Source organism: Chelonia mydas, chromosome 9, assembly GCF_015237465.2.
Source record: "Chelonia mydas isolate rCheMyd1 chromosome 9, rCheMyd1.pri.v2, whole genome shotgun sequence".
In the NCBI taxonomy this organism is placed as follows: domain Eukaryota; kingdom Metazoa; phylum Chordata; order Testudines; family Cheloniidae; genus Chelonia; species Chelonia mydas.
The window spans coordinates 79403823-79418755 of record NC_057855.1 but is presented as its reverse complement, the minus strand read 5'-3'; the positions used below and the strand labels follow the sequence as shown (position 1 = coordinate 79418755).

At 42.7% G+C, this 14933-nt stretch overlaps 1 protein-coding gene across 8 annotated transcripts in view; it reads right to left on the bottom strand.

Moving 5' to 3' along the window:
• MTMR8 (myotubularin related protein 8) overlaps positions 1–14933 on the bottom strand; it is a 168937-nt gene that overhangs the window by 31184 nt on the left and 122820 nt on the right. For 3 of the 8 annotated variants that reach the window (XM_027822608.3, XM_027822607.3, XM_037908260.2), the window contains exons 1-2: positions 5969–6094; positions 851–973 (exon numbers count right to left, since the gene is read on the bottom strand). In XM_027822608.3, coding sequence (XP_027678409.1) covers positions 851–973; positions 5969–5992 — 147 coding nt within the window. In that variant the 5' untranslated portion in view covers positions 5993–6094. Of the gene's footprint in view, positions 1–850; positions 974–3461; positions 3481–4330; positions 4393–4932; positions 5392–5968; positions 6158–14933 lie in introns of those variants that run through there. The other 5 variants (XM_027822609.3, XM_007060180.4, XM_037908259.2 and 2 more) reach the window with 5 other exon arrangements.

Below are 14933 nucleotides of genomic sequence, written 5' to 3'. Positions count from 1 at the left end.
ATAATATTTGAGAGAAGTTTCTGTTTATCTAATCATTTCCTTACAGCACCTCGTTTAACACCACAAGCTCCTTCTTTGCTAGTTAGTGACAAATTACCTAGCAAACATGAAAAATCCAAATAGCCCCTCAAATTGGGTTATTTAACTAAGGGGTGGACAACAAAAAATGTATTTCCTTTGCATGGTCAAACTGCACAAAGGAAAATAAGAGCTTTTCAATTATAACAGCTATTGATCAGTCTATTTTTGGTGCTGGCAACGACCTCCGTTTGGGGGAAAATCATGGACACACACTTGCATTGCTTAATGCCAACATTAACTAGGATGGAAATGATACATTAGTCACTGAATTGCAGTAATTTTTTAAAAAGATGACCCACAAGATACTGAATCTTATTCTCAAATGAAAACAAATACAAGAAACAAGTTCCTGGAAATTTTAAATTTTAAAAAGTTCTGCAGATACAGAGTATAAGTCTGCTACACCACATAGCACATCTTCACCAGATATGCTACACTGGCACAGCTGTATCAGTGCAGCTGCACCGATGTAGCACCGTAACGTAGATTTGCCCTCAGATTGAGGTACTGCTGCCTTCAACTCTTCATACATCCAAATGCAGTAAATTAAGATATTGTGGTCTAGTGTATTGAATTTGGGGGTGGAAGTCAAGCAAGCAGGGTTCTGTTCCTGAATCTAACACTGTCTCTATGTTTGTAAGACACTTTACATGAAAGTGCTATAAAAGTTTATTATTATGACCTCCAAATTAATGAAACCACAATTACACACAACCAGAATCAGAAATTTTAATTAATATTTTTACAAGTTCCACACATTACAACATACCCATGTTTCTTTCCGGACTTCAGCTGAAGCATCTACGTAGATCAGATGGGTAGCTGTCAGGTATAACGTCCCATTTGCTGGCTTCCTATTGGTATAACGATCTAGTAATTTGACATTTTCTACCTGCAATATGGAAAAGGGAGGAAAAGCAAATCAACTTACAGCTGAAAGGTCTGTAATTTACATCTGAACTGCAGCACATATAAACGTTCAATGCACAGCTCAGAAAGGATGCTTGAGTAAAGGTTTCTCCTGCAACATTAACTCAGCCACATTGCACATCCTGTATGTTTTATGCTACAGATTAATAAAAGATAGACTCTTTCAAGGCTATTCACCCCAAATGATTAATTTTTGACAGGCAACTAACATTTTAGTTCTCTCTTTATCAAGCATTATGGTAATTGGTGAAAGGCAGGCAAGTAGATTTTGTGCCTGAGATGGTCATAAAAGTTTGCCATTTTGCAAGCTTGTAGAGATATTTTAAGATTTAAGAAAAGAAAGGAAGGAAAAAATGCTGCAAGTGTAACATGACCAAGTTAATATTGTGGTAGAAAGAGCCCTCTGGAATTTCCTATACTTCTGGATGCTTGATTTCTCATTTCTAACATTGCATTCATGTTGGTTTTTGCACTTAGTTTACCGAGTATGTAGTTTCTTAAAGAGAAGAAGAAAGTACTGGTAACTGTCTATATAGCAGAGTTCTTAAATGTGAACACCCATTTTTCTAAGTCACATTAAGATAACCCCATAGAGTTAATAGAAAATTACAATGCTGTGAAAAATGTGAACTTATGCTTAAAGTTTAAAATTACTGAACGGATTTTCTTCAGGCTCATATCCTTCTTCGATGAGTAGTTAAAATAATTTTGTTTTAGCAGATGAGCAAAAAATAGTGCAAAAAATTAGTTGGAATGTATACAGGAAGTATTTCTCTCTCTCTCTCTCACACACACACACCCCCAATAAAAACCAAAAGTAAAAAGTCACCATTGGACTGAGAGAAAGCATGGAACATTTCAGGCCAAAAAGAAAGGTAAGAAAATTCTAAGCAACCGAAAGGGGAGGTTTAGAACACAAGCCTCATTTCAACATTATATATTTTTAAATTGATAGCAATAAGCACTATAGTGGCCCTTTAATGTCCATTCAGCTATTCCTTATTGGACTGATAAAGTGCCTAGTACAAGTGTACTTAATTATCCCTATCAATACATACTTGACCTAGTGTTTAATACATTTTATAACTAAAGAAAAAAAAAATTGTTAACTTTACTGAAAGGGCCACATCAAAGAATTAACAGCTGGCAGGATATGCTTACCAAGCAAATGTCACTTGCAAGATTACCCATTGTTTTGAAAGTGATTTATATTTTGTTTTATTAAGTTGCCCTCTGATTTCAGCCACACACACACACCAGTGTGGTGGAGCATTCTGGAACACGACAGAGTTAAAATGTACAAGAGCCCTACTCTAACCACTTCATGGACCAGTATCCTTGAAAAATTCCACTTGCTACAACCAGTTATACTGGGGAAGTGTCACATGTCAGTGACTGAAAATACACAACAACTGTTAGTGACATCTTAAACAAATGTGCGGATGTTCAAAAATATGCATTCTTTAAATGAAGGCAAAGACACAGAACATTAATTGGAAGAAACTTATGTTTTAAGCTTGAATCAATCCTGTCAAAACATACCAGGAAAGTAGAGCTAGTCAAAAGTAATGCTTTTTTATTTGTTGGTATTTTCTGTTTCCAATTAAAACCCAAAGAATCCCATGAAATTTTTTTGATGAAAATTAAAATGTTTACCTTAGATTATTTTTGTGGGAAATAAAATACATTTCCCAAACAGCTCTATTTGACTGTGTCTAGGTCTGAAGTTCTAGTCACAATGACTACAACATGGGAAACAGCAGTTCAAGCTCATCCACAACATCCCACCAATGTGACTCCATTTTCATCTTAGGCTTTGTCTACACTGCGTATCACAGCAGTACAGCTGTGCCACTGTAAGGTTTCCCACGTAGCTGCTCTTTGCCGGCGGAAGAGAGCTCTCCTGCCAGAAGAATAAAACCACCCCAACAAGCAGCAGAAGTTTTGTCCACTTTTAATTGGTAAAAGCTTTTGTCAGTCGGGGGGGGGGGGGGGGAGGGGGGGGGGTGTTTCACATCCCTGACGGACAAAAGTTTTATTGACAGAAGTGCTAGTGCAGACATAGCCTAAATGGATCACCTATAGAACTGTAAAGCATCAATTAGCACCAATCATGGAGGCCATGGTGCATATCATCAGTTAAAACTTGATTGATGTAGTTAAATTTACTTCTCTTAGGTCACCGAATAGCTAGGTGGCAGCTTTGTTACTACCAACTTGAGTTCAATTTAAACAAGTGAACAACTACCCGGTTGCCAATCCTCAAGTCATCCCAAAATGAACAGTTAAAAAAAAAAAAAAAAAAAACCAACCATGACTTGTGGTCACTAATGACCTAAATAAGATGGGGTTTTTTGTTTTTTGGTTTTTTTTTTAACAAATCAATGTATTCCCCCTTCTTTTAAACATAAGCGAAATACTTCTAGGGGCATTTCATAAACACTACTCACCTTAAAAGAAGTTAGAAGGTAGCAACATCACATATTTTAGAGTAGCCTGAGAAACTAATTTGTAATTAGCCTCCTCTCCCCAAACACTGATCAGCTCCAGTAGCTCAGCATTGCTCCAAGGAGGGGACTGTTTGGTCTGTGGAGTAGGCATTGTCACCTAGCCAGATAAGTGAGCACTTGCCAAGAAAACAGGAAGGGGAGTTTCAAAGTTCCAGGGGCTTTACAGGGTGAGGGGTGGATGTCTGTTTACCAGAGCTGCTGGCCAGAGTGGTCACCTAGGCACTCTGGGATATCTTGCAGAGGTTAAAAGTTCTATAAACAGGAAGAACATGTCTTCATTTGCACATCACCACAAAAGCATCACTGACAAGAGCTGCATGCTTCTCATGGAGGTGGTTTTCTTTCTGTGGTGAAACTCCAAGTTTCACTGCAAAAAGTCATTGGCAAGTGTAGACACTCCCACAGTTTTTGCGCAAAAATAAAGGACTCTCTCTATTTTAAATGGCAAGTGTAGACATACCGCAAGTAACAAAGTATCAGATAATAAGTACTGTTCATGAGTAGCAAAAACCAAAATTCTAAAGCAAAAAAAATACACAATGCTCATGATAGTCCACAAACAAAGCCACTAACATAACTTTTGATGTAATGAAAAGAAGTTCTTGTTTAAACACATTGGAGACTACAACAAAATCAAACTAGTTAGTCTAGTTGTCTGAATCCAAGACACTTGGTAGCTCTCAACCATAACTCATCTGTTTGTCCAACACATCAAAACAACTCAAGAGCCAATGAAAAAATCCTGGGTAAGGATACCCACCTCATCCCTAAAAAACTGAAAGTTTAATGAGCAAGTCATTTCATCTCACCTTGAATCACATGTTCATTAGTATTTTTAAAAGCATCTGCTCTCAATGAAGCAACTTCAGACCTTGAAAGTAGCAATAAAATACACTTAGATCAGTGAAAACACCTGTGGGCACACAGCATCCCATCATCTAGTGCAAATAAAACTTTCATTATGGGTTTTATTTTAAAGATCACAACAGAAAAGTGCAGTAAGCACAGATTATAAGAACTATTCTCAAGTTCCCACATATGTAACTCAAGAGCAAACAGATACTCTGACCTCATAATTAAACAATAAAACCATCACACAGATAATCATGTTCTTTATACCAAGGGTTTAATCCCACACATCCTACTAATATGAGCCCTCCAGATTGCAATTTAAGATCTGTTAACCCGTCACGTTATTTTATGCATTCATAGAACATCCATCAATGTAGTACTCAGATACAATTTTGACCAGCAAACAAGAATTCAGAGAAGCAGAGGACATATAGAGATCTTTATATCATATACAATATATAAGCTTTATTATTTTTACTAGACTAGTAACAGGGAATCTTGACTGATTTCTGATAGTCTAGAGAATTTTCACTGTTGCTACTAGGTATCTGTCACAGACCTGGTAAGAAAAATGGGGCATGTCAAAAAACAGAAGCTTCAGAACCCCAAATCTATAGTCCAGGCCCAAGAATGGAAATGATCAGACCTGGGACTAAAAGCAACTGAGAAGAAGAGAAGTGGAAAAGCTGTTTTAGGGAGACTGTCACAAAGAAGATAGCTGGAGTGAGGGGGGGAAGGGAGAGAATAGTTTAGAGCGTTTTAGGGAACAGAGATTGGGAAGTAACAGAGAGAGGTTTTAGGAGGCTGGGAAATGGGGTTTCGGAATCTAAGGAGAGGATGAGAGGTTTTCAGGGACACTGAGGAAGCTGTAGGGGGAAGAACAGTTTCAGATATATTTTAAAAGCAGGGAGAGCACTTTGGAAGCCAGGGGGTGGGAGCCCGAGGGGATGGAGGGGAACTGGGGAAGAGGGGGCAGGAGGCAGGGAGAGAAGGAGCAGAGCCATAGGGGATGGAGGGGTACTGGGGAAGCTGGGGGAGGTGGCTGAAGACAGGGAGGGGAGTGGGGAGCCAGACAGGATAGGGGAGCACTGGGAAAGCAGAGGTAAGGGGAGCACCGGGGGACGGAGGGAATGGGGGGGAAGCAGAAGTAGGGGGCAGAAGCCGAGTTGGGGGGCACTGGGGAAGCAGAGGTAGGGACAGAAGCCGAGTTGGGGGGCACTGGGGAAGCCGGGGGGGAGGGAATGGGGGGGCGGGGAAACAGAGGAAGGGGGCAGATGCCGGGTTGGGGGGCACTGGGGAAGCCGGGGGCTGGGGAAAGCAGAGTAGGGGGGGGCGGAAGCCGGGTTGGGGGGCACTGGGGAAGCCGGGGGGAAGGAATGGGGGGCGGGAAAGCAGAGTTGGGGGGCCGAAGCCGGGTTGGGGGGCACTGGGGAAGCCGGGGGGAAGGAATGGGGGGCGGGAAAGCAGAGTTGGGGGGCCGAAGCCGGGTTGGGGGGCACTGGGGAAGCCGGGGGGGGCAGGTAGCGCGGACAGGGCCTGTATCGGCGGAGTCTCCGGAAGGGGCGGGACGCTGCCGCTGGAACCGACTGTCCTACCTTCGGGGTGGTGATGTGCTCCATGGCCGCGGCCCGACCTGCCCGCTCCCCTCCTCACTCCGGAGCCACCCTGGGTCACAACCCCGCCACCTCCTCCGCCATCTGCACAGGCCCGATCCCGCCCCTCCCGCTCAAACACCGCGAGACTCCGTCGCGAATCCGGCATGAAGCCCAGGCCGCCATCTTGGCAGAGGGCAACTTGCCCATACATGTGCTGCTGGGGGCCCATGACACAAGCTGTAGGGGTTAGGCGAAAGGGGCCTGAGTCTAGACTAGAGGGGACCCCGGTCTGGGCAGAGACATAGCTGGGCAGAGACATAACTAGGGCTACCAGGAGGGTTAACAACGCCCATGACTTAGAGCAGTTCTGAAGGGATCCTGTGACAGCCCCAGCGGCCATTTTAAACAGGGGCTCCAGCCCTCCATGTGGTAGAGATGGGGCTGCCAACCCTCCAGGATTGGCCTGGAGTCTCCAGGAATTTAAAGATTAATCTGTAATTTAAAATTGTGTGATGTGAGGAAATCTCCTGGAATACAGCCAACCAAAGTTGGCAACCATAGGTAGAGAACAGCTCAAAATCAGGCACGTTTGATGCCAGAGTCGGGAGTCCATGCATTATTGTTGTTAAAGTCTTGTGCCAGTCTCATGGGTTTTGAGGTTCCGACTCATGATTTGTTAACGCTCAAGATTGGCAGTATTGCAACAAGGCCATGTCTAGAGAAGTCTATGCAAGGGCCCAGGCCAGATGGGCTGGTACAACCTTTGTTATGTCTTAAATTAAGCATTTTGTATCCCTTTGCCCTGGATTCAAACCCTTTCTATTCCTGCTGTCATGATGCTGGTACAGCACTGCCTGTTTTTAAGTTATTTATAAAGCTGTTTCTCATTGTTACTCAGGGCATTGTTTTAAGGTGTTCTTTTTTTAAAAGCTGTATTTAGGATTTTATTTCACACAGATACAATTTTTCAAGATGCAAGGCCACATCAGCGTAGCCCAGTCTAATAGCAGTCATTACCTGGCTTGACAAACAGGAATGGATATGTTTATGACCAACACTAATATTTGCAATTCTGTAGCTAAAATGCGGTGAGCAGATTTCATCCTTCACAGATTTTGTTCATTGTAAGAGCGTTCCAGAAAGAGAATTAGTAGGGAACCAAATGAATCTCTACAAAGAATATCTACAAAATCCAGATGTTAGATTGACAGATGTTTTCCTGGAGGTCTCTTAGCTAAAGATCTCAATCAGTATTTCAGTTATGGTTTCCAACAGTAGTGAAAGTTGGATGCTCAAAGGAAGATATAAAAACCCATAATTCACTTAACTGTCCCACACTATGTTTGTAGGATTTCTTTTTGACCCCCCCTTTAGTGCTCATATTCATCCCTGAAGAAAGAAGCTCGTAGTCCTTATAAACTTACCTTAGTTAGTGGCACTGCAGAGCCTGCTTTTATTTATATGGATCATTTTTTTAAATTTAGTAAGCTATTCACCTTAGTATTCTACAGCAGCAAATTTCACAGATTAATTATATACTTCATTTTAAAAATTGCTTTTACCTGTTTTTACATTTGTTTCCTTTTAAATACATAGCATGTAGCCTTCTTGCTCTCTTAGATAATCAGATTTGATACTAGAGAACCACTGTGATTACCATTCACCCTGTGCTGCCTCCATAATCAGTATTCATGATACCTTGCAAACTCAAGGACAGTGAAGTTTTCCCAGGAGTGTTCCTAGTAAGACAAAACCACATTGAGTTGGCTGAGAAGTTACTTCAGGAAGAATAACCTTGTATCTATCCTACATTTCCTGAAATGGTTACATCAAGTGTGAAATTAGCAACTCTTCTGATCAATGAGCCAGCTGAGTTGAAAGATTTAGAAGCAAAAAACTTCAGGTTTTTTTGTTTGTTTTGTTTTTTGTTATTGTTGGGTTTTGGTTTTTTTATGCACCTTTGGAAAGTAGGTAAAGGACTGAATTTTTCTACTTCCTCACTGCTTTTGCTATGCATGAATCTAAGTCACAGGTGATTTAATTAAAGGAGAAATGCTGAAATACCATATAATTTTCCAGTTTCTCTGACAAGAGTCCAGGACCTTCCTGACTAAAACAGATGGGAACCCCTGCAATTGTAATCTACCTTATTTATCTGGCAACCTAGCTGTGAGAGGTGTGGGGTGGGGGAAGGTGAGCATACTGATGTTCCAACAAGGAAAATACATTAAGCCAAATTAATCTCTGGTGTAATTTCCTTGGCTTCAGTGATGAATGTGAACCATTATCTCCCATCTCCTCTTGCTTCTCTGGGTTTTGGAAATGGTGCCGTAGATCAATCCAAATCTATTTTTGCTATACCCAATCCTGAGCTTTGCGGTGGTGTTATCTTTTATCATTATTAATAATAAACATTTGTACTAATGCCACTTAAATTCTGCAACCAGGCTGGTCCCTATTGTGCTAGGTACTCTACAAAAACATATAATAAATTTCAGTCTCTGTCCCAAGAAGTTTACAACCTAAAAGATGAGACATTACAAGAGAATGAGACACACAAGCAGACTGGGATGCGTAGCAGAGGAAATAGGTTACAAATATCACAGAATGGGCACATTTCTTAGCCAGTCAGCAGCAGTTATCACATCTCACCACCTGCCTATTCATTATCAGGTTGTAGAGGTGAGTTTGGGGGAAGGATTTACAGGAGGACAAAGTGATGGCTTTATGAATTCTGACTGGGAGCTTTTTCCCATTAGTGTGTAGTGGCATGGGAGAAAACACAAAGGTGGCTGACCATGGCTGACATCACTGGCAAAACAAGATGAGAAGAAGGAGGAGATTACAGTGTCAATGTGTGAGATGACCAGGGGTTAGACAAAATATGATCTTGACACAGTGACTCACCTGTGGCTTCGCTAGTTTGCTAGAAAGCCAGGCTTTCAAGGACGTGATGAAACTCATTGCTGAGGTAAGGCTGAGCTATGTTTCTTAAGATTAACCTGAGATCTAATCTGCATTAAATCCATCATAGCACTGGCTCACTAAGGAGGAATAATGTGGATGTTGAGATGAACTGGAGGCATGATCATGAAAGAAATAGTTGGAGTTTCAGGGTGCCTGCCAGAAAAGTTATTTTTAGAACAAGAGTTATGCTTAGTGGAGGCCTCCTGGTTCCAAGCAGGGCCATCGTGCTGTTGGAGCAAAGGGAGACATGCCACCTCAATATATCCTCCGCCAAAGAAGGGCTGCAATGTCACAGTAGAACAGAAATCATTTTAAGGTGTGTCTAAGGGTCCAGTCCTGCACACACTTAAGTCAATTGCAAAACTAGCTTCAATGGGTGTTTTGCCGGGGGAAGGCTGTCATATATACCCTAAATAATTGAGCCTCATGATCCAGTGAGATAAGTACTATAACTCCCATTTTACAGATGGGGAAACCAAGACCGAGCAGCTAAGTGACTTGGCCGTGGCCACAGAGAGAGTCAGTATCAGAATCATGATTCGACTTTCTTGATAGCCAGTCCTGTGCTCAGACTATAGCATCTTCAAACACAAATCCTTCCCTTCTCCCTTAAGGCTTCATTCACGCTTTGTGCTGTGAAATCACCATTGCACGCTATTTGCATCCTAGGAAAGACCTACAAAATCTTCATATGGGACTGATATTTTTATTTTAATCCTGCATTTCACATTATTAATCCTTGACTTCCACAGAGTTACAACAGGGATGAATTTGGCCTTAAGTATAGATCAAGCTAACCTTTCCTAGGAGTCTTTATGTTTGCATTTTTTGAATAATTGAAGTGGTTTTCTATGGCCATTCCACATTCTGGCATTCAGTCTGACTATCTCTGTTTTACTATGGGGGTAAGCTTGGAATTAATTTTGGCTACAGTATGTTACTCTCCAGTGAAATGCCTGTAACCTCATTTTCAATGTACATGCCCATACTTTGGGAATCTTATAAGCAAAAGCTAAGCTTTGCTACATACACTAGCCATAAGCCCATCAATATAACAGTCAGGTTTGGGGTAATTGGACCAGTTACGTTTTGTGCAGGAGACACTCAGGAAGCATTTTATGATGCCATTTTTATGGAGTACAAAACAAGAGGGTAGTTTTCAGACATCTATTTCTTCCGACTCTTGTAAAGCATGTCCAAGTAGCTGCTGACAAAAGGAGCCTGATTTAACACTGGTAGCAGGTAGCAGGAGCAAGTTGCCAAAAATACTGACATCAAGACAATGTGCTTAGATGGGATTAAAGAAACAATTTCAGAGAAAATGCTCTGAGTGCTGAGGAGATGCTGGGTTCTGTAGTTTTGCAAGTGGACAGCACATTGCAAAAACTGCTCTTGCTGTGAAACAAAATTCCCCACCTAATTGATTCTGCCTGGCTGATCCTGGTATTGCAGTCACATGCATTTTTGAAATGCCATTTTGAAAGACACTCGTTTCAGAAATGAACCAAGTGCATGAAACATGATCTGTACTAACAATATGACACACTTTGTGTATTTAGGAGCCAACTTCATTACAGGTGCAATGCCAGTTAATTCAGTGGAATGGCTAGGGTTGCCAGGTGTCTGGTTTTTGACCAGAATGCTCGCTTGAAAAGGGATCCTGGTGGCTCCGGTCAACGCCGCTGATCGGGCCATTAAAAGTCCGGTTAGCAGCAAAGCGGAGCTTAGGCAGGCCCCCTGCCTACCCTGGCTCTGCACAATTCCCGGAAGTGACCAGCATGTCTCATGTAGGTGCAGGTGCCAGGGAGACTCCACATGCTGCCCCCGCCCTGAGAGGCAGGCAGCACACAGAGCCGCCTGGCCGCACCTCCACCTAGGGGCCGCAGGGACATGCCGGCCACTTCTGGGAGCAGCCTAAGGTAAGCACTCCCTGGGGTCCACACTCTGAACTCCCTCTCATTCCCCAGTCCCCTGATCCATCCCTGAGCCCCTTCCCACAACCAAACTCCCTTCTAGAGCCCGCACCCCACCTGTACTCTGAACCCAGCCCCAGCCCGGAGCCCCCTCCTGCACCCCAAACTCCTCATCCCCAGTCCCATCTCAGAGCCCACATATCCCAGCTGGAGCCCTCACCCCCTCCTGCACCCCAACCCCCTACCCCAGCCCAAAGCCCCTTCCCACACTCTGAACTCCTCGGCCCCATCCCCCAGCCCAGAGCCTTCTCCTGCACCCCACATCTCTCATCCCCCATTCCCCCCCAGAGCTCGCACCCCCAGTCAGAGACCCCACCTCCTTCCGCACCCAACCCCCTTGCCCTAGCCCAGTGAAAATGAGCAAGGGTGGGTTAGAGCTAGTGAGGGAGGGAGGAGGGATGGAGTGAGCAGGGGCGGAGCCATGGAGATGGGGCGGGGCAGGGGAAGGGCCTCGGGGAAGGGCGAGGCGGAGCAAGGGTGTTCGGTTTTCTGCAATCAGAAAGTTGGCAACCCTAGGAATGGCACCAGGGATGAATTTGGCCTTAGATTTTTTCCCCCACTTTAATGACACTCAAGAAATATCTGTCTTTCCAGGAGATTTAAGTGCCTCAGGAGACAAAGTAATCTGGATATCTTCCTCATATTTTAGGATTTTGACTGTCACACATATATTCTTACATAGCTTCCCAGAGGAGAAAATTTCTTAAAAGGAAGTAGCCCAATCCAGGAAACCTGAGGCCACCCAGGAGCATGAAGGTAGAGCTGGGTATAAATACCTGTAAACGCTGTGACCTCAGGGGTTCCCATTATTCTAAAGGGATCTTTGGTGGAAGCAGGTTTTAAAAAGGCATGAGCTTTAACAGGTGCCAGAGCTCTGTTTTGATGAGGCTTTGTATGATTTCAGGGCAGCCCTCCACAAAAGACACCTATTGCTATTTAACTTCTGGGAATCCTCTAAAGAAAAGCCCCCTCCCACCGGTGCCCCTGAAGCTTTAAGTGGATCAGTAGTGTTAAGAAACCTGCAGTGTTTGTCCCTCTTTTTTGCTAGCTGGCCACTTCCTTAGTACAAGATGGCCGCGTCAATTGCAGTGGCTCCAAAGACCTTCTACTGGCTGATGGGACTGAGATTCTGATTTTCATAAATGAAGTCTCGTGACATTAAGGGTTACCTTTTCCAAAACATGATGCTGGGTTGTAGGTCACTTCTCATTAATTTAAGGAGTCACACATCTAACATAGCATGCTCTGCTTATCTGAGATTTTATCCCTAAAGTCACTCAATAATTGTGCTGTTTAAATAGAGCCCTATGCAGGCCCGACTCCCACCTTCAAACTGTTTCACTCTGCAGAAGAGGTTGCAAATGCAGACACATGCGCAACACGCAAACTGCATGAAAAGACCACCCCTTTGCTAAATGCAGCACAGTCAAATGGGGGGCTCAGGTGTTCATGGTATTTTTAGACTCCCCAATTGCTTTTCTTCAGACTGATAATCTGCTAGACATGCTGTGATGGGGCTGCGGCACAGCACCTCCAACCTGCTCAGAGTCAGAGGATTTTCAGATAAATAAGTCATCGCTTGCAGAGACTGAAAATCACTAAGGGGCTATCAGGGAGGAAAATGTTCAGATGAGTGTATTTATTTTTATAGCTGCTGTGGCTAGGTATTTTTAATGGAAAGAAAACAAAAGACATCAACAGCCACTCAGATGAAATCTCCTGGTACTTGATCCACTTCCAGCAGAGTTTAGGAAGCTAATTGGTGAACCCTTTGTTTGTGATCTATTTTTATCTAGTTTGTTGCACTTGGAGCTAAGTGAATAATTTTATAATGGATAGCTTATTCAGCGAAGTTTCGTCCCTTTTCCTATGAAGATCTGCAAATAGATTGTGATTTTCTTAGGTTCATTGGTTATTCAAAATTATTCCATAAAATTTTCAAAAAGGTGGTTAACTCAGTGTTTTACTAATCAAAATTTGAGCTGTGTTGCTTAGTTGTGAATTGTCAGACCCTCAGAACAGTTATTCTGGGTCAGATCAATGATCCATCTAGCTCAGTATCCTGTCTGTGACAGTGGCCAGTGTCAGATGTTTCAGAGGGATTGAAGAGAACAGGGAAATTATCGAGTGATCCATCCCTGTCCACCAGTCCCAGCTTTTGGTAGTTGGAGGTTTAGGGACACCCAGAGCATTGGCTTGTGTACCTGCCCATCCTGGCTAGTAGCCACTGATGGACCTGTCCTCCGTGAACGTATCTAATTCTTTTTTGAATCCAGTCAGACATTTGGTCTTCTCAACTTTCCAAGGCAACGAGTTCCACAATTGCTGTGTGAAGAAGTATGTCCTTTTGTTTGTTTAAACCGGCTGCCTATTAATTTCATTAGGTGACCCCTACCTAGTTCTTGTGTTATGTGAAGTGATCAGTAACATTTCCCTGTTCACTTTCTCCACACTGTTCATGATTTTATCGACCTCTATCATATCCCCCCTCTTTTCTAAGATGAACAGTCCCAGTCTTTTTAATCACTCCTCATATACAAGCTGTTTCATAACCCTAATCATTTTAATTGCCTTTTTCAGCACCTTTTCCAATTCTAATATATATTTCTGATATCCCATATGTTACATGGTATTGTTTCTATTTCCTGAATAGATTCAATCTCCAGGAGCATTATCAGGCATGCTCATATGAAATGCACTCTTTGCAAATGTTCAAGCTACTAAAACTCAGTTTCAGGAACGTTCATGGAATGGAAATGGAAAAGAATTTTGAGGAAGGCCAGAGTGCACACATTTATGATTTCAAACAAATTTCTGCCGAAAATGTTTTGCAATGGTTTCCCACCTCTAAGTTCGCAAACCCCACAGATCATGGATTTTCCCTGGGGATGCCCATCTATCCTCTCTGGTCCCTATGGCTTTGGTGAGGATTATGTGTATATGGTTTCCTTGGAACCCTTCCTTAAAGGAGATTCCATAGTGCAGAGGGACTCTGCTCTCATTAATCTCTGAATGAATTTCCTGTGAGTTAAGAGATGATTTGTGTTTCTTTTAGCTCTGCCATTGGTTGCACTCGGGTAGGTGAGGGCTGAATTTGGCTCACAATTTTTAGTTACATCTGAAAACAGAGAGGTAACACTTATGGGTAAAGGACTCTTCAGAGCCATTTTACAGCAGTGGATAAAGGAGATCATGTTGCATTGGACCTAAAACAAGTAAGCACTTCCATATTGATCTGGCAGGTCACTCTTCGTGATTTTTCTCTAGAATAAATGACCATCTAACCAAAGAGAAGAGGTACAGTGCTTAAGAAACAGGATGTTGTAGAGAGACTGTCTCAAATACAATAGCTTTTTCAATATCAACAAGCTTTACACTCGTAAGCTGCTTGTTCCAATAATCAAAACTGTGACCTAAAAGAGTTTGTCAGCAGTGGCAGTTTTATTATTAACTTTATTTTTCATTGGGTGAATATGGGGTTGTACTTTTTCCAAAGGCAGGACTCAATCCACAGTGACAAAGGATGGATTATCTGCCTCTCGGCAAGCTACTGAAACTTATCAAAGTGAATTCTGATGTGAGTTTAGGGAAGCTATTGAAAACATGCCAAAGATGGCACTGTGTCGTGAAGAGGTGTGGGTACTGAAATGCAGTATTATATTAGAACACTGGCATCATTTGGAGAACTGAGTCAGAGACTGTTTGGCGAAGGTACAGAAGGGGACATAATTCAGGCCTACAGCCAAACACTAGCTTTATGTGGCTGGAAACAGAATTTCCTCTAGGGTTTTGCCCTGCCACATTCAGATAATTGGTCTTTCTTTTTCTGTAATGAAGCTTAAATTCCAGAATGGCTTCCAAGTGTGGTATCTTCTCTAGTGGGAGTGCTACCAGAGGCCCACACCTCATCCCGAGCTGAACAAAAGGACTGCTGGAGATGGCAGCTTGTTAAAGACTAAATCAAGGGGGATTTCTTTTGTGCCTACAATGCAAAAGGCACTATGGAACTGTTGTATATTAGACTC